The sequence below is a fragment of the Carassius auratus genome, chromosome 8 (genome assembly GCF_003368295.1).
Source record: "Carassius auratus strain Wakin chromosome 8, ASM336829v1, whole genome shotgun sequence".
NCBI lineage: Eukaryota > Metazoa > Chordata > Actinopteri > Cypriniformes > Cyprinidae > Carassius > Carassius auratus.
Window position 1 is genome coordinate 9732046 of NC_039250.1, and position 20489 is coordinate 9752534.

The following is a 20489-nucleotide window of genomic DNA, read 5'->3' on the forward strand; positions in this document are numbered from 1 at the left end:
TCCCTTCGCTGATGAAGGGATTCATGGTGTCCCCTTCCCAAAGTGCCATTCAAGGGTGCAAAAAAGCCGTTTGGAATTTGCCGTGTGCAAATGTGTTACCCCATGACCTGTAGCCATCACTGAAGTGGGATTTAAAATATTAATGACTCATTTCAGCTGTACAGAGTTGATTCTTAACTTTGGGAGACAATAACTTCCGTTATCGTTTACTTTCAGCTTTACAACATTCCAGATTGTTTACCTTCACATATATCTACTGTACATTACACACTGCATGAAAGGCAATATTGGAAATGGCATAATAGGGGCACTTTAAGCAAGAACACCCATGGACAAAACACAAGACAAATTGAATTTATTTGGGTGAATAGAGCATAGTTACAATATTACATACACTTAAACTTGTTAAACAAGCATTTTAGAAATAAAAAAGGCATATTTAGAAGTAGCATTTTAATTTAAGTGTATTCAACCATTCTTTGTAATTACTTTTTACCAAAATAGTGCTAATTCTCGTGCCGGTATATCGCCGAAATCTGAGCCTGTGAACGGCTGCTGTTCATGGGGGAGCTGCACACTTTAGATTGTGGCCTTGCGTTTCACTCGTAGCTGAGAATCTTGCCAAAAAACAAACAGTACAAATATTAGAGAAAATATTTTAACATCAAATTAAATTACACTAATTAAATAATAATTAAAATCCATTTATTATGCAAATCAAAGGCGTTTCCAGCGTAGCTGACTGACCTTATGTTGCGTTGCAAAGAATTATATAATTTACGCAACACTGAAAACTTTATAAATTAAATAAAATTCCAAAACCTTCCAAAACCAAAACCAAATACAAAACCAAATACAAAACCTTTATTTTCCTGAAAGAGTGCATCAAATCGGCACTGTGTACTTAAAAAGCCTGTGCTCTCAGCAGCTGCGTTGTTGAGAAGTTTAACCATAGACAGGGTCAATTCAGTGGTTAGGTAGAAAAAATTAACCCAGCGTTAAAGTAACCCAATAAAATGACCCAACAGGCTGAACACAGCATTTGGTTTAAACAAAATAACCCAGCAACTGGGTAAAAATATACAAAATAAACCAATAAAATGACCCAACAGGCTGAACACAGCATTTGGTTTAAAATAAAAGAACCCAGTATTTTTTAGAGTGCACTACTAATTATTATTATGAATGATCCTATTTATTTATATTTTTCATTAAATGTAAAAAAAAAAATCACAAATAATACTAATAATTGTACATAAATCTATGAATGAATTAATAAAAGAAAATAAATCTTTTTTGGTGGCACCTAGACATATATGACCTTTGGTAATACATTCACAGCAGCTAAAAGGAAGTGCTGTTCTGTATCATGTTTTGTTGATAGAAAAACATGAATAAAACATTGAAGTTGGCAAAAGTTCATCCGAATAATTAGCTAGTTACTGTGGTAAACGGCTGCCATTAATGCTCATGGTGGTACATTGTTCAAGTTCAATGTGAAAAGAGACCAGCTGGAGAGAGCTGGAACTGAACTCTGGTTTGGCGCAAACAATCAAACAAAGTGTGAAAATAACTTAAAATATGTTGCTTGTTAGTACCTTTCATAATGCAAACAGTAGCGTACTTTATTTTCTGTTTTGTTTTGTTGTACTGCACAGGACAGGCTGCATGTGTGCCTTTTTGAGCGGGTTGGGCTGGTTTATCTTTGCGCTGTTGTCTAGACCAGTGGTTGTTTTTATCAACAGTTCAGCTCAGTCCAGCCCCGTTCTGCTCTGCTCTGAATGCTGCAAGAACTCTATGACCCCCCAGATCCATCTGTCCTCAGTACACGCAGCTGAACATGATCACAGCGACTTCTCCCTTCCTCCCTGCCGTCAGCTCTCAACCTTTCTCCATTTCTTTCCTTCCCTGCTCGCTTCCTCCATCTCCTTCCCTCACTTGTTTCTCTACTTTCTTATTTATGGTGCATATAAAAACTGAAGAACAGCAGGGAGAGAAATCAAAGTAGTGTTTGCAGCCTCATGGTGGCTTAGCTTCCAAACAATAAGGGTTTGATTATGAAAGCAAGAGCTTTGAAGCACAAGGCATTAAAAACAGCCTGTATAACCATGCGTCCCAAAGCTCAGCTCTATTTGGTCCAGCAGAAGACATGCCTGACCTGCTCCGAGCGGCCACTGACTTACTATTGTTGATGTGAGGAAATAGGTCACACATTCGGAGGTTATGGAATCTAGGCCAGGTCAACAAGAGTCTTTGGAGCTTTAGTGTGATTTTTGTGAAGTTAAATGGGCCTGGATTTTGGAAAGTCTCAGGTCTACCGGTTACTGAGTTCATTTTGTGTGTTACCTTTTACATACTGACAGCAGGGACTCTTTGGTTTCTACATTAATGGTCTGGATTTTTTTGCAGCTTTAGCCCCTTTGGAGAATCTTGCAGTTGCTTTGCGCAATGTCAGTGAAAATGGAATGTGATATCTCAAACTCTGGGATTGCTCTTGAGATTATATGTCAAACCTTGATGTTTCTTTTAGGGCTGTCAAAAGTAACATGTTAATACATGTGATTAGTTAAATATGTTAAACCCATCTGAGCCCTTGACTTACTTTCCTCTGGGGCACAGAAAAAAGAAACTTAGGAGAATCAGAATCAAAAAGAGCTTTACTGCCAACTGCTTGCACACAGATTTTCCTGGTAATGAAGCTTCTAGTGCACACATAAATACAAGGAGACACATCATAATAAAATTAAATATATGCATTATCCATTATCCAAAGCGACTTACAGTGCATTCAGGCTATCAATTTTTTACCTATTGTGTTCCCGGGGAATCAAACCCCCAACACTGCTTGATAACGCAATGTTCTACCACTTGAGCTACAGGAACACTAAGAATAGACATATTTACTGATTATGAACATTTTACAGTATTATGGATAGTAATAAGAATTTTGTGTGTGAATTTTGAAAAATGTACCGATAGCTTTCCCCCCATGCAATCCATGAAATCAGATTAGAGACTGAAGATTTCAAGCTTCAAAAAGAATGCTAAAGCACAATTAGATCACTTATTGTTACACTTATGCAATGTCTGCTTTGTCCAATTAGTGTATTAGGGATGAAAATAGGTAAACTGAACTTTACATGAGATCAGCTAAATCCATTACATAAATGTAATAAAACTGTATGTAATATTACATGTAAATGATTATAATTATTATAAAGATTATAATTTAAATTTGCACAGACAATGCATGCATTTAGTGTAATATTTGCTAAATTTTCATTTCTTTTTGCTGGTAAATAGTAACCTCTGACCCCTCTTAATGTGCATATGTATCTGCAGCACGTGGGATGTGACCGGATCCTAGGCTCGGATGTTCGGGAAGATCGCTGCCGCATTTGTGGAGGAGATGGGAGCAGCTGCCAGGTCATCGAGGGGGTCTTCAATGACTCCTTATCTGAAGGAGGTACTAAGTGTGTGCACTTCAATTTGAACTGGAACAATTTGTAACAATGCTTGCAAAAGAAACATTGCTGAAATACCATTTATCTCACTGAGGACCTGGACACTGAAAAGTTTCCACAGTTCCATTTCAGACTTGTGTCTTGTGAAATTATGTTTTAAGTGTTAAAATGCAAGCCCTGGATGGGATAGATTTGGTAAAACAACATGTCTCTTGACAGAGGTAGAGTGTCTGTGGATTTACAGTTGGTGTTAAAATATGATCCTCTAATGGTGAACTAAAGCTCATTTCAGAGTTTGGTGCTAAAATATTATTCCTCTCAGTTTTAAGTAGAGTGAAAATAATTTATTTCTGGGGCAACACACAGATTAAAGCCCAATTCCTTCCTTGATGATTTAGTTTAACATTAGGGAATCGTATTTTTAACACCACCTGTAAATCGTCAGAAATAAAAACATACTTTTACTCTGAATTATTTTTGCTCGTTTGTTGATGTCATTTCAGATCACATTAATCAAAATTCAAAAGCAATTTAGCTGTTGTTTTAATCATTGCACAACTCATTCAGTCTGAATATCTCATTCTAGAATTCCTTTCTATCCTTCAGGAATTGATCATAACAAGTTCCACCCTATATTTTGTATTTTACATTAATTATTTTTCAATCAGAAATATGCCACAATATATTATTGTGAACAGCAATTCATGTCAACATTTTTAGTATCACTATTACCACCCATATAAAAGGGTTGATTGTGTTCATTTTTAGTGATCATGGCAGCAGAAATTGTTCAAACTTCCTGAGAAGGAACACTTTATTGTCTGTATTTCTAAGCATGAATTATGATCAGCACTCATTTTGCAGTGGCAAATGCATAATTTCTAGATTTTCGTGAAAATGATGCAGATAGCATGTACAAATAACCAACACTGTTGTCACAAGTTCACCAGTCTAGTCACCAGCTCTGTCACCTTACTTCATTAAGGACTCCATTTCCCAGCATCCCACCTGCTTTAAACCTGCACCAGAACAGCACATCTGCCACCATTCACCTCATCACCTACTATATATAAGCAGTCCCCTGCAAAGAGGAAAAGAAGCAGTGTTACTCCTTACCTGGCCGCCAATCCTGGGTCTGCATGCAGCAGGGACGATGACCTTCAGTCATTACCCGATCCTGAGTCATCACCCATTAAGTTCGTTAAACTTCAGTCTTCACGAATCATGGCTCCTGAACACCAGATATCACACATTATGGCTGCCATTCCGAAAGCATTTACTGTTAAGGCCACCATTACAGAGTCTGTATTCAAAATGTCCACCATCCCTGAGCGTTTCTCAGTGTCCAGTCCCGTCGATTCGTTACAGTCCCAGAATCCAGAAATGAATTCGCTCCAGTATCAGCTCCAGCCCCTGAGTCCACTCCAGTGTCGGCTCAAGCCCCTGAGTCTACTCCAGTGTCGGCTCAAGCCCCTGAGTCTACTCCAGTGTCGACTCAAGCCCCTGAGTCCACTCCAGTGTCGGCTCAAGCCCCTGAGTCTGCTCCAGTGTCGGCTCAAGCCCCTGAGTCTGCTCCAGTGTTGTCTCTAGCCCCTGTATACGCTCCAGTGTTGGCTCCATCCTCTGAGTCCACTTATTTTATCAAGTTCAGTCCAGAGTCCACTACAGTCCAAACAAATTCCGTCCAAAGAATCTGTTCCGACCCCAGATTTCAGTAAAGATCTCACTGTTCCCCTTGAATGTGTACCACAGCCCACTCGTACCAGTGAGCTAACTCCAAGTTTACTTTCAGTCCAAAAGTCTTTATGGGAATTCCATCCAGAACATGCATCCTTCTCAGAGTACAGCTCCAGATAAGTTCAAGCCCGCCACCAGTGTCGAAAGATGGCTTTAGCCCCTGACCAGAGTCGAGAGATGGCTCTAGCTCCTGACCAGAATCCAGAGCATTCTCCAGTCCTCGACCAGAGTTCAGTGTCAGCCTCAGCCTCAGAGCAAGTTCTAATGTTGGCTACAGCCCCTGACAGGTGACCAAAGCAGGCTCCAGTCTTTGATCAGAATCCAGTACAGGCCCCAGCCTTTGACCAGAGTCCAGTAAAGGCTCCTGCCAATGATCTAAGACATAGACACACGGCCAGGAGAGCTGTTCCCCTTGCTGTAAGAATCAGCTACCCTACCACAGCCAGGAGTGCCATTCCTTCTTCAGTCGGATTAAGTCCCTTCGTCACAGCCAGAAGTGGCGTTCCCCCTTCAGTCAGATTAAATTTCTTTGCCATGGCCAGGAGAGCCATTCCCCTCGCTGTAAGTATCAGCTACCCTATCACGGTCAGGAGTGCCATTCTATATTCTGTTGGATCCAGTTCCCTTGTCATGGCTAGGAGTGCCGTACCTTCTTCAGTCGGATAAAGTCCCCTCGTCCCACCAGGAGATCCATTCCTTCTTTAATTGGAATAAGTCCCCTCGTCATGGCCAGGAGTGTCGTTCCTTTTTTAATCGAAAGCATTTTCCCTGTCCCGGCCTGGAGAGCCATTCTTCTTTCAATGGAAAGAAATTCCCCAGTCATGGCCAGGAGCGTCATTCTGTCAATTTCCCTTGTCATGGCCAAAAGAGCTGTTCCTTTTGCTATGGAGAGTACTTCCCCAGTCTTGGCCAAGAAAACCATTCCTTCCATGAAATTCAAATCCCTAACCTCAACTCTTTTATTCTGGTGGTCGTCCCCTCCAGAGTACCCTCCAGTAACCACTCCTCCAGAGCACCCTCCAAAGCTTGCCCCAGGGTCTCCCGAATGGCCGGAGCCTCCATGGCCCAACAAACTTCCGACGCCACCATGTCTCACTGAGTTGCTGGCGCCACACTGGAGGTGCACATCCTTATTTACCTGTCTGTTTCCTGTCACAGCTTCAGCACATTCACCTTCCCTCCCCTGTGTCACACCTGCACCGGATCCCCAATCAGCACACCTTCCACCATTCACCTCATCACCTACTAAATATAAGGAATCACTTTTCACACCCTAATTGTCTGGATCTTGTCAAGGTTTACCCATACCTGATTCCTTTCTTACTCACCTGCATTCTCACATCCTGACATCTCATCTTTAGCCTGCCAAACTGCAAAAAGGAAAATAAACATTGTTACTCCTTAACTGACTCACTTACCTGGACTCTTTACCTGTTACCCGCCTGTCTTCACCATCATCCGTCGGACCGGTAAAAAGATACAAGGATCAGTCATCAACCTGAGCTAAGTCCAGCCATAGTCAAAAACTCTTTAGTTACTCACCGTTTGCTCTGAATCTCCCCCCTCAGCATCAAGCTGTAAATAAAGTGATTACACTTACCTGTCTATCTCCCTGAGTTCTCCTTCTGTAGTGTGACAACTATTGTGAGTCACAAATTTATTTTAAGTGAATTTCCCCTAAGTGTCTTTGAGAAGATGGATAATATAATTTTTTCTGTTAATGGTTAAGTAAAGTCTGCAAATGCACATGTGAGACTGCTATTTCTCTTGTTACTGAAGAAACACAAGCCTGGTGCCTGAATTGAGTAGCCCCCATTACCCCCACCCCCCAAACCTCAGAAATGTGTATGTGTGTGTGTGTGACATGCTTTGAGGTACTGGGAGCAGCCTTGGCAAGTTTCTCTGGTATCTGGGGGAGTATTTTGAGGCCTGGCTGAAACCCAGAAGTCCAAGTGAACTGGATTATCCGGGACATAAGAGACTGTTGCTCCTTCCTTCAGTGGCACAGACCGACCTCTTTAAAGCCCCTGATAATTCTGCTTTCCTGTTCTCCACTTAACGCTTTCTCAGCCTGTGTCCAGAGAGTTGTCAGTAAACACGCTTTTCAATTAGCTGTTGAAGTCATGAGCTGGAAAATGTTAAAATCAGTTTGCAGTGAGACTGAGACAGGACTGTAGTTAATTGGGTGAGAAGGTGAAAACGATTCTAGAGGTTTCTTCTACTATAATTAATTCAGTGCATTTCACTATAAAAAAAAAACCTAAATGTGTTGCAAGTTGTTTTAATATTTCAAGCCCTCCACCCTCTCTAAAAAAATAATCTAATCGCTTTGCGGTATGTTTTGACACTGAACAGGCACGAAAAGTCATTGAGTCATGTTGTCAAGAATGAAATAAAAATCAGCTCACCATAAAAGAAAAGGAAAGATGTAGATGGATGCCAAAAGCAATTTAATGGCACAGTTCAAAACAAAAAATAATATGCGAGAAGTAAGAAAACTAATTCAAACTAGCTTCTCCTTGACGAACCCCATCTTAATTAATGAAATAATACTGAAATCCAATTCTTCTGTGTGCCGTGTTGACCCTACACCACTTTCTTTTGAAACACTGTACCTCTGTTATTTCTGTTCCTATCTCACATCTTGTAAACATGTCTTAGCTCAGATCTTGACACTGTCTGTCTCTGTCATAAGCTACTACTCATGCGCCTCTCAGAGACTGGCATCTCAGGAGCTGCATTAGCCTGGTTTTCCTCTTATTTGACGGAAAGACTGTACTTCATCCCCATGTATAACTACAAATCTTCCACTGTCCATTTTAAATAGGGTGTGCCACAGGGCTCAGTTCTATGGCCATTATTATTTATTATTTAAATTATCCCCCACGGACAAATTATTTGTCATCATGGTTTTCAATACCACTGCTACAGTATGCCAATCAGATATATATACTTCTTGTCAACCTGACTCTATTCACCAGACCACTATTCTTTTGTCATGTATCAGTGAGTTAAAAACCTGGCTTAGCAACAACTCTCTCAGCTTGAATTTAACAAAAGCAGAGATTTTACTTGTCGGTCCCCCAACTGTAACAAAAAAATAAGTAATCCCCCTAGAATTGACCTTGAAGCTACATCAATTTCTCCATCTGCCACTGTCAAAAACTACACAAATTAAATGTATTATTATCATTAACTAAGGAGAAAAAAATGCCTGAATGCCTACAGTAAAAAACGCAATTTTGTGAAATATTATTTTTAATTTTTATTTTATTTCCATTTTATTATATTCTGGTCAACATTGGATCAAATCCTTTAATCAAAGTTGTCCTAAAACCTAAGGAAAAACTTTGAAAGTCTTAGGAAAACTTTGATGAACTTTTTTTATTCATACAGCATATCAGAACATGTGCTTTTTCCACCAGGCAATATATATGTTTACATTTTTATTCTTAAAAAAGTAAATTAATATACAGAGTAATATACAGTAAAGGGGCCTAAAATTCCTGTTGATGGCCCTCTTCAGACTTTAGATGTGTTCAGAGAAGCTATATAATCACTTGGACAGCTGCCTTGCTGTTGAGAGGTGCATAGGGACTCCAGCCATTCTGAAAAGGCGTTTCATAATTACCTGCTCACATGCGAGGCCCAAGTAATAAACGCTGGGATACAGGATCTCAGCCATGCAGAATTCCTTCCGATGGTTTGTTCTAAGACAGACACACTTCAGTTAGGATGAGGATTTAGTGACAGATGGGAGTGATTTGGGAAAACATCAGTTTCCACAAAAATATGAAGCAGCACAACTGTTTCCCACATTGAAAATAATGTGAAATAATAAGCAAAAAATCAGCATGTTTGAATGATTTCTGAAGGATCATGTGAGTAATGGCTGTTGAAAATGTATCTTTGTCATCAAATAAATATTGAACAGGTAAATGACACTGAGGAGTAGATTGAGTGGAACAGTTGTGATGCTGATTTGTGAAGTAGCAGTGGTTTGGATGTGGGTGGTGTTGTTGAATGGCAGGCTGTTGGCTCTGTGCTGGACTGAGGGTTATTCTCAGCTGCAGGAAGCTCTAGTGGGCCACTCCCTGGGCGGGCGGCAGGACAACATTGACCGCAGTGGCTAGCCGAGGCTGAGATGATGGGCTATTCTTGGCTCCGGTTGTATTTTGGAGTTCAGGGTTCTTGCGGGTACAAACACAGTTTGAACACAAAGAAACACCGTTTATTTAAAAATGTACAGATACATCCAGGCATTGTGCTCCACAAAATGCCAACTGACTGACCAATCCACACAAATGACCACTAATGGTTCATGTCTGCCTGCTTCTCTCTCTGTGTGTATGTGTGTATATGTTGAGTACTCTAGTCTAGTATATCTGGCTTCTCAATCAGAACCATATCCATTTATTTAAACATACCATTATGCCTAATATTTTTTTATTCTGTAAAGCAGTTAAATATGCATCCATACATATGTGGTGTGTCCTGCACGGCTAGTACAATTCCTGAAATAATGAACTCAATGAACTCATTTTGTTTAGTGAATCATAAACACTTATGAATATGATTTAAAATATAATTATTAATGTATTTAACAAACGAATAATTGAAATGCTTAAATTTTTTTTATTTTCCATGTATTTTTTAAAATTGTTTTATAGTATATATTTTATGTATGTGATGTTTTAATATCTTTATTTAGTTATTGGGATGCATTTTAAACCACCTTTGTGCCACATTTAAAACCTATTTTGTTAAAATTTGTTATATCAGTTCTGTTTAAATCAGATTTTGGCATTTCTTCGACCTAAATAGGACAAGAATCGTTAATGGGATCATTAGGGAAACAAACCCGCTAATCATTAATAAGAAACAGAATCAATTTCTGCCCTTTGTTGATGGCTTAATTCTTTGTGGCGGACTCATCTCCTCTTGACTGTACACAACAAAATCTCTGTCAGTGGCAGGACTGGACTGAAAAAATTAGTTTAGCCCTTTCCTTTTTTTTCTCCTTGGTCAGAAGCTGAAGTTGTTTGCAGGCCTGTGGTGGAATCTGGCATTAAACACATTATGTGTTGGGCAGCAGAACTGAGGGACGTTGCCCAGGAATTCGGTCGGAATCTCAAACCTCTGCATATCCCATCACAGTTGCTCTCAGTGAAGCACCACTAACAGCATTGTTCTCTTGCTGTGAATAAATGTGTGTGTGTGTGTGTGTGTGTGTGTGTGTGTGTTTTCTCTCTTAGGTTATGAGGAGGTGGTCAGAATCCCCAAAGGATCTGTATTCATACACATCCAAGAGCTCAACGTCTCTCACAATTACTTGGGTGAGACACAATTTTTCATGGTTTAACTCAACTATGAACCTCTCATGGGAAGCAGAACAAATACACTGTTGGAGTTAGTGGATTCTGTAAAAAACTTCCCAGCTGAATTATAAGAAAAGATCTGAGAGGCCTTTAGGTGCCTCATGGCTCATCTATGATGACTTGCAGTCTTTTTACATGTAAATTCAATAGTTTATCCCAAGTTTTCTTGTTCAGCATTTTGCACTGTTCATTCTTCACCCTGTGCTATTAATTAAACCTGGTTAGTCAGGTTTTAATATTTTACAATGTATATTTGTAAATTCCCAGCTAATGACTGCAGTTAATATTTACAGTCACAGTGTTTTAACTCTAACGGAAGTGTTTTGTGGCAGGACAAAGCGCATATGATTATGGAAAAAATATTAGATGGTAGGAAATTAACAAGCAATCAGTGTTTATTTATATAAAAAAAAAAAGTACCATAAAAAAGACTGATCACACAGTGCTGAAGGCCAGAGAGAATAAATGTCTTTAGTGTAGACTTGAATGATGAGAAAATATATTTGAATGCTTTTGCATTTACTTTTTACTCTCTCATCTGATATTTTCTATCACCACTTTTGCATTTACTCACAAAATCACTGTGTATCCACAAGAAACTTTGCATTAGCTTTTAAAAGCATAGAATTAGAGTGTTCCTGCCATCTCATATAATCTACATCAAAAGTTTTGCATTGGATCACAAAGTTCTCAACGGAATGCAAACGTTTTGAGAGTGAATGTCAAAGATTACTTTTCGTCCCATCTCATATTTTTCCCATTGCAATAGCCCTTAGGGGCTCCTTCATATCTTCATGACTGGATGCATTCTAACAACAAATTCTATACCTTGGCACCACCATTGGGGCATAACATTGTGTTTTGAGGCCTGTTAATCATTAACTCTTTCCATACCATAGTGTTGAAGAGTAAAGGGGATCAGTACTTCATCAATGGCAAGCTGACCATCGACACGCCAAGACGCTTCGACATCACGGGAACCACCTTCCACTACCGCCGACCTGCCAATGAACCAGAGACCCTGGAAGCACTTGGACCCACCAACATGACCCTGATCGTCATGGTAACTCAGAGATGCTGGGTGGTCCGTTCAAGCAGGATATTTATGCACTGCTGGTGTTGGTACAGATGCCTCAGAATTTAGACAGCTGCAGTGTATTTGCAGTGTGGGTCAAGTGTAATTTTTTGTGTAAATGTTATTCAAAGCTGAAGTGAGTAATTTGTTGCTATATTTTTCATAAATACTTTTCTCCTCTGCCAGTTTAATGTGGTAAGAAAGCAATGAGTAAGCTCTTTGTCAGTTAATTGAAATTGAAAAAGTGTAAACAATGCATTTCTTCGAATTTTTTTCAACTGACACAGCAGCAGTGTTGTGAGTTTAGACTTTCAGTTTGTCCTAGCAATAGAAGATGGGTCGTTTTTGCAAAATCTATGGAAAACGGTATTAATTTGATTTCATTATAATATTCAGTGTTTCTTTCAGTGTTTGATCAGTCAGTTCAGTCCGCTGTTGTGTTGCAGGTGTTGGTCCGTGAAGAAAATCCTGGAATCCTTTACCGTTTTAACCCACCTGTCAGCAGAGATCCCCTGAGCAGTTATGCCTGGCATTATACATCCTGGTCCCGCTGCTCTGCACTGTGTGCTGGAGGTGACCATTTTCTGTCTGTTGTAGTTTCTGTGTCTGTTTACTGACACACATAATGCGATCATTCACACGTGAAATTGGCATTGCAAGGTTTTCCTCAAAGAAACGGTGTAATGTACACATTCACAGTGACTGTGCATAAGAAATGCATAAGAAAGTCAAGCTGTCCAACACAGTTCAAACAAACAATGTTAATTTCCCATGTCTGACTGTTAGGATGTGTACCGTTTGAAAGCCTGGGAATAAAATATACCAAGAACACCAGCTTGTCACTTCCTATCCTCAAGCTCTTTCCCTATTATTATTGCATTCATGCTTTGTGAGTTAATGGCCCATATTTATCTTGCCGATAAGAAACTATTATCTATGACTCAGAACTAATTTGCTGTTGTAAACTTAGACTCTGCTCCAGAATCTAGTGAGCTGCATCATAGGCAGCATTTTGACAGTGACAGTGCCATAATGCATGAAAATAAATCCAAAATGACAGGGAAAATAAAAGTTGATTATAATGCTGAGAAGTGTTGTTTAAACAAAAAGATATGTATATTATATTGGTACCATCTCAGTTTTTATATGATGCTAGAGAATTGTTTTTAATTTAACACTATTGGTGCATACTGGATATCAACCAACAATAGACATTTAACTAAACATGCTGATTTCACCTATTTTAAAATTTAGAGTTGCCGTAATGACTGCATTTATTTGCTCAAAAATATAGTAAAATATTGTGAAAGATTATTCAAATTTAAAATAAATGTTTTCTAATTGAAATTTATTTTAAAATGACATTTATTGTTGTGATGGCAGCCATAGTGCCAAGTCTTCAGTGTCACTTAAGTATAATAAAAGTGTTAATTTATTTTTTTTAAAAACACATGACTGACCCCAAAATGTTCAATGTATTATATAATTTTAATATCAGCCTTCTATTTGTTTTTGCCTATAAAATGTGGCTGTGAAATAATTATTTGTATTGGGCCATTATTTTGATATTGTTCACCAGTTTAGTGACCCTGTATGGTTCCATTTCCTCTCTAGAATATTTTAGAATAGAGCCATAGAGTTCAACAAAACTGGCACAAGAGATCGCACCATAATAACTTCACAGGGATTGTGTATTTACACAAAGACAAGAATGAAACAGCACTGACATCAAAGCTTCATCTTTGTGTGATTAGGGTTTATGGTAATCTACTGTGATTTATATATCGAAAACTATTCTCTGTGTCACAGGGGTTCAAGTCCAGCAGGTAGTGTGCAAGAAACAAGCTGATCTCTCTGTGGTGTACAACCACTTCTGCGACAAGAAGAACAAGCCCAAAGACAAGAAAAGACCCTGCAACCAGGAGCCCTGCCCTCCAACGTGGGTGTTTTGAATGTGTTTGTGTGTGTGCATTAACATTCATCCCGATCATTTATGCTCCATGCTAAATATAGGTGCAAATGGGATGCATATGGACACACATGATGATTCGATCACGCAAATCACTTTCAGAAATGGTCAGGGAAGCATATTGCCACATCAAATGAGTAGAAAATGCTAATGTGTCATGATGCTTTCCAGACATCATCAAAGTGCAACTGACTAAACTATCCAAATCACTGTACCACACATTCACATAAGCTAATAAATATTCATGAGCATGTTTATATTTTTATTATATATTTTTCCTATTATTTTTGGGTAAGTCGTGGCCTAGTGGTTAGAGAGTTTAACTCCTAACCCTAGGGTTGTGGGTTCAAGTCAAGACCATCATCTTCCTAACACAAAGAGCTTTTTGATCCTCCATAGACAGCAACACAGCTGACAGTTTCAAGGCCCACAAAGGTAGTACATCATTAAAATAGTCCATGTGAAATTAGTGGATCAGCTTTAATATTATGAAGGTATGAGAAAATTATTTTTTGTGCACAAAGAAAACAAAAATAGCGACTTTTTTTTTCTTCTGTGTCACGTTCATGATAGTACAACGACGCATGCGTGTGATGCTGCTCATGCAGGACCATTGTTCTGATGTAGAACATGGATGCACTGCGCCCTGATTACAACAAGAGGAAGGTGCACGCATGCATAAACATGTCCAAAGATTCCGACAGTGAGGATGACTTACATTTTTTTTTTTTGCCCAGCCCACACCATTAATTTGCTCTGATTGTTTAATAAATATTTACTACCTTTCTGGGCCTTGAACTTGGTACTTGCTGTCTATGCAAGGTCAGAAAGCTCTTGGATTTCATCAAAAATATCTTAATTTGTGTTCTGAAGATGAATGAAGGTTTTGGAATGACATGAATGTGAGAAATTAATGACAGAGTTTTAATTTTTGGGGTGAATTATCCCTTTAACATGATGACTCTGGTATTCCTGAACAAGGTCATGCGACATGCCATCAATGGCTGATATCTTCTGGTATCTGTGTCTCTCAGGTGGTGGACAGGAGACTGGTCAGATTGCAGTCGGAGCTGTAACGGAGGAGTGCGTACACGGGAAGTGTTGTGTAAGAGAAAAATCTCGGCTACAGAGGAGAAAGTCCTGGATGACGCGACCTGCCCCCCTCCACGGCCTTCTGTCACTGAGCCCTGCAACAACCAAACCTGCCCACCAGAATGGCATGCCCTCGACTGGTCTGAGGTAGAGGAACATCTGGGTCCAGTTGCATAAACTTAGCCTATATGTTAAGACTGTGTCTTAAGAACTAGTCTGACCGACTACCAGTCAGCCAAGGGGTCTTATTTGTTAGGTTCAATTAAAAAAGTAGTCTAGCAGTCTAGTAAAATCTTACTTTGATCTTTAGTGGGATTTGGAATTGCCTCTTAATCTGTTGTCATGTATCTTTCGCAGTGTACTCCAAGCTGTGGCCCTGGTTACAGGTACAGACTGATTTTGTGCAGAAGTGGAGAGAATGGTGAAACACTGCCAGAGTCTGAGTGCCCGAAACAAAGCCGCCCGACCACCAGGGTGCGCTGCAACATACAACGTTGTCCTCCACCTCAGTGGATTACAGGACCCTGGGGAGAGGTGTGATCTCACTTAAAACTGTGAAACTATCACTTTATGATTTAATCTCATGCACTTACAGTACACATCTAACATAAGTGTTTAATGTGGAACCAAAATTAGATTACGCCTTGAATAGCTGTGCATAGCAATAATGTTCTCTTGAGACCCAGCTAAAAAAAAGCAGTATTATGTTTAGTGCACAAGGAAATATGTATTTATATGAATTTTTAATTAATTTATCTAATATTAATTCTACTAACTACTATTTTATTTATTAAATGAAAATAAAAGGCTGATTTGTTATGTCAGAATAATAAATATGAACAGGAAACAACATTAAATGTTCAGAAATAAATTGTTGAGTCCAGATATGTGAGGTTCTATGAAATGTTCTTATACATGGGGGGCAGTCATAGCCTAATGGTTGGAGAGCCGTACTTGTAACCCTGTGTTCACTACCATGTGTGTGCACTTGGATTGGTTAATTGCAGAGCACAAATTCAGAGTATGGTCACCATACTTGGCCACACGTCACTTCACTTCACTACATGCTCCTGTCCTGTTTGACGTGTGTTTTTGTGTGTGTTCCAGTGCTCGGCTAGGTGTGGTATGGGTCAGGAGCTTCGTTCAGTGCAGTGTCTGACACACTCTCGCCAGCCATCCAATGAGTGCCCTGAGACTCATCGTCCCGCCTCCATGCAGCAGTGCAAGAGCAAGTGTGACAACAGTGGCCCTACAGATAACCCTGAAGGTAAGAGGTTAAAGGGCAAGCAAACACACTTTGCATCCCAATTACAATACTCTCTGTCCCATATAAAATAATAATTAATGCTTTCCAAATCATAGCATATTAAATAGCATACTGAAGCTTTTTTGAAAAATTGCCCACAATCCATTGCTCTTTTAGCTTCTGATGCAATTTTATGACCGTTATTATGTCATAGTGGTTGCAAAATCACTGCATTCAGGGTTTGAAATTAACTTTTTCACTCACTAGCCAATTTGGCTACTTAATTTTTAAGTTACTGGCCATTCATAAATTCTACTAGCCCCTCCAAAAAATTATAATAAACCAACAGCTTAAGGCTATCTGGACATGACAAAGTGGGCATTACTAGTCACTTAAACTTTGTGTCAGTACTTCATAAATAGAACGAGGCATCAGTTTATTGTTGGGTACTTGCCGTGTCGCGCCATATCCAGTGTATACAGCACACTGATCATAGTCGGTTCTAAGTATTTTGTCGCGTTGCTTGCATCCAGTGTAGACACGGTGTGAGTCTTCAGTCATTTTTGGACTCTTCATTATTACTTCAATGTGAAAGGAATCCAGCGTGCACGGTATACTGTTATTTTTCAGGTATGTTTAAGTAAGCTAGCTACGGTTGTATTTAATGTATCATGATGCATCACAAGTTCAATATTTGCATTAAATCTTTAACATGAACTTGCCCAAGAAATTGAGTGAACATAATTTATTAAAAGTAACCCGACAAATTGGTTAGTGATTAGATAATGTCAAAGTTACATGACACACAGCCAAGTATGGTGACCCATACTCAGAATTTGTGCTCTGCATTTAACCAATCCAAAGTGCGTGCACACACACACACACACACACACACACACACACTGAGGGCAGCCATTTATGCTGCGGCACCCGGGGAGCAGTTGGGGTTCAGTGCGTTGCTCAAGGGCACCTCAGTCACGGTATTGCCAGCCCGAGACTTGAACCCACAACCTCAGGGTTAGGAATCCAATGGACTAACCACTAGGCCATGACTTCCCCAAAACAAATTATTTGTGGTTTACACACAGCAACTGATTTTTACCTGCATTTGGTGGGTGTTAATTTCAAACCCTTACTGCATTCTGTGTTACATGCTTGAAGACACTGGAATATCTGAAAAAAAAACTGTGCTTTTAGGATTTTGTGACCGACTGCATTTTTTTCTGTGTCCTGCAGAGTGTAAAGATGTGAACACAGTAGCATACTGCCCTCTGGTGCTCAGGTTCAAATTTTGCAGCCGTGCATACTTCAGACAGATGTGCTGCAAAACCTGCCAAGGACACTGACCTCCCTCTCTCTCTCTCTCTCTCACACACACACGTTCTTTATGTCTCTCTCCTGCCCCCATTTTCTTCCCTCTCCGACCCTCCCGTCTTCTCGCATGGCCAAAACCGCCCATGCTCAGCATTCCGCTGGAGGAGTGCTGTTAACCACTGGCAGACTGACATCACCGTGAGAGAAAGCACGGAAGAAATGAGAGCGAGAGAGAGACGTGAAAAGAAAGAGAGAGAGAAAGTCTGTGCTGCTCTCTTTCTCTCCTTCTGACCAGCTGCTTCGGCACTGCTGCTGTGAAAACCAGTCTGCTCAAAAGACATCTGTCAATGTTACTTTTGCTCTTCCACGAGGTGCTTTCGCCCATCACTGTCATACAGAGAAGTGTTTGCGTGAACTGTCACAGCTGTACTGCTAAATCTCAGTGAATAATAGTTGTCTATTATTGTAATGTGATAAAATAAGCATTTATATACCAGTTGTCCTTAGTCTCAAAGGTGCACTCAGTAATTTTTTTTTTGTGTGTTTGTGTGTAGTGCTGGTCGTTTTGGACTTATACTGATACCTAGTGTTTTGGATGAATCATGTGGTCATGTGATCATGGCTACCCCCATGAGAGACCCACTCCATGTAAAACAACTCTTGTTAGGCTTGGATGTTAAACGTATCAAAACATGACATGTCAAAAGGACTTTTTACTTTGCATATCTTTACAATTTCATTTCTGAAAAACATTACTGAGTGCATCTTTAAAGGGATAATTCACCCAAAAATGAAAATTCTGTTATTATTTACTCACTCTCATGTTGTTACAAACCTGTATGACTTTCCTTGCTCTCTAGAACACAAAAAAGAACTATATGTCCATACAATAAAATGCATTTTTCTAAATATCTATTTTTGTGTTCCACAGGGAAAAAATCAGTCATTATGGTTTAGAATAACATGAAAGTAATTTATGCATTTTCATTTATGGGCGAACTATCCCTTTAAGGGCCTTTTCACTTACAGCAATTTACAAAGCAACCAACAGTTAACTAGTTTATTGAGATTTGGTGATTTAAAAACGTCATGAGTAAAGGTGTGGTCACATTTACCTCTGTCTTGAGAATTTTCACGATGAAATCTAGACATTTCAATGGGAATTTCACTTAAGGGGGAAATTTTCCCTCCACAGATTTTGCAATTAATTTTGCAGTTGCGAAATCGCTACATTGAGCTATTTGTTTTGAACGAAACTTGTATGTGAGCTGTGCATTGTACATTGCTACACTATGCTAAACTATGCCTAACACTTTTGCAAACAATTATTTGCTGAAAATTCACTAATGTGACCTCACCTTGATGCTTCATGATACAGATGAATGCTGCATTTTAATAGGAACATTTAATAGCAGTGACTTGTTGACATTGGTCAATAAAATCGCTGTCTGTATGAAGTGCCCTTTAGAGACACTCCAGATTACTCATTACTATCATAAGCTCTCATTCGGTGTGGTTGGTGCTGAGATACTGTATCGTTTAATCTGACGGCCTTGTGGCTATTTGCAGGTGCTGTGCCATTTTCTTGCCATCTGGTCCCATAATGCTTACACTACTTAATCATAAGATATTGTGCATCAGTCAAACCTGGATGAACAATTAACTGTTTAGCAAACAGAGGGAAACGAGAGGTAAGGTCAGTTTAGTTTCCGTGCACAATGTCAAAGTACATAAAGAGGTCAATGGAAGCTGTTGTTGAACCATGTGGTGGTTATATTGTTATTTTCAGACACTTTTTACCTACGATAACGTACTGTACTTTTAATGCATCACAAGTCTGCATGCAGCAACTGTGGTGACAGTATAGAATTGTGACCCATGCAACCTTGCAGTTTCATTTTATCAGGTCAGGAACACATTTTCATACTATCAACTTTGATAGCAATAGTTTGGCCAAAAATGATTGGCCATACTTGACCCTTATGTTGTTCAAAACCTTTATTTTTCTTCTGTGCAAAACAAAATGACGATTCACACAGCTGAAATTTTAAAAAGCAAGTATGTTTAAATTACTCTACAACCATACACCATACATTTTTTTATAATATTAAAATACCAGAATGTAAGTCATTGTTTGTAGTGACAATCCAAAACCAATGGCATTTAAATATGCACTTTGAGAGTAAAGGGGAAGAATTAGGGTGGAAGTAATATTTTTTAATCATTTTATTTCGGTTCTGTTCCTCACAAAAGAATACATGTTGCTTATAAGGGTTTGGAACAGCATAACAGTGATTAAATGACAGAATCGTCAGTTTTAGGTGAACTCTTCCAACATTCAGTGTTTTCATAACATACCGTTTGGAATCCCTTTCAGAACTTACAGTTTCCTTTTACCCATTTCTAACCCAAATATCAACATTTAGCTCAAATTTGCCAACTTATTAGTGTCAGTCACCATTAGAGAGCCATAACAGACCTTCTGCCCATCCTGGGTCCTGGCAGCACACGTCGAATGTTTGATTTGAAGAGCAGATCTTGAAGAGGTGGCTGGTGGCTAATCTGTGGTGCTACAGTATGGTGCTATGTCTTTATTTGTCATAATCTCAAGATTCAAGTTATTTTTATATTTTAGGTATTGTTTTGCTAAAGGTAATACATTTGCTAAGGAAAAATATATATATAAGCAAGATTCTATGAAAACTAGAATTATTGTTAAAGTCTCTCTGTAGAGACACTAACTTTGTAATCATTCTTTGGTACAATTATTATGTGAAAGATGAAAATGCTGTTTTGCTTTTGATGTTAAGCTTTTTATCTTTCAGTTTTGCAGTGTGTTACTACATTCGCAATCACTGTAGATTCACTTTGGAATTGCAGTCACACTTGTTTATTTGGACTTTGTTTAATGTTGATTTTCACATGCAACTCGGTAACACGCTGTACTGTCAAGTGCTTGTGATGTAGTTTATGTCCTCTGAACTGTATCTAGACCAGTTGAAATAATTTGAATAAAAAGATGCATTGTGTACAAATAATATCCAGAGTATTCTTTTGTCTTTTTATATATACATTGAACAGTCCTGTACATCCATCTGCACTATAATTTATTGCTATATGCAATATATAAATAAACTTCCTGCATACTGTCGTTGAAGATTTAGTGCTAATGGCAGCTGTTTGTATGTGCATATTACATTTACATTCATTCATT

General features: G+C 39.0%; 1 protein-coding gene across 3 annotated transcripts in view; it reads left to right on the forward strand.

Annotated features, from left to right (window-relative positions):
* The window catches only part of LOC113107245 (A disintegrin and metalloproteinase with thrombospondin motifs 10-like), a 55515-nt gene extending 35211 nt beyond the window's left edge, over window positions 1-20304 (forward strand). For all 3 annotated transcript variants that reach the window (XM_026269607.1, XM_026269606.1, XM_026269608.1), the window contains 9 exons: window positions 3343-3466; window positions 10457-10537; window positions 11479-11642; window positions 12101-12227; window positions 13464-13593; window positions 14658-14862; window positions 15073-15249; window positions 15823-15982; window positions 17198-20304. In XM_026269607.1, coding sequence (XP_026125392.1) covers window positions 3343-3466; window positions 10457-10537; window positions 11479-11642; window positions 12101-12227; window positions 13464-13593; window positions 14658-14862; window positions 15073-15249; window positions 15823-15982; window positions 17198-17307 — 1278 coding nt within the window. In that variant the 3' untranslated portion in view covers window positions 17308-20304. The remainder of the gene's footprint in view (window positions 1-3342; window positions 3467-10456; window positions 10538-11478; window positions 11643-12100; window positions 12228-13463; window positions 13594-14657; window positions 14863-15072; window positions 15250-15822; window positions 15983-17197) is intronic.
* Window positions 20305-20489: the final 185 nt, after the last annotated feature.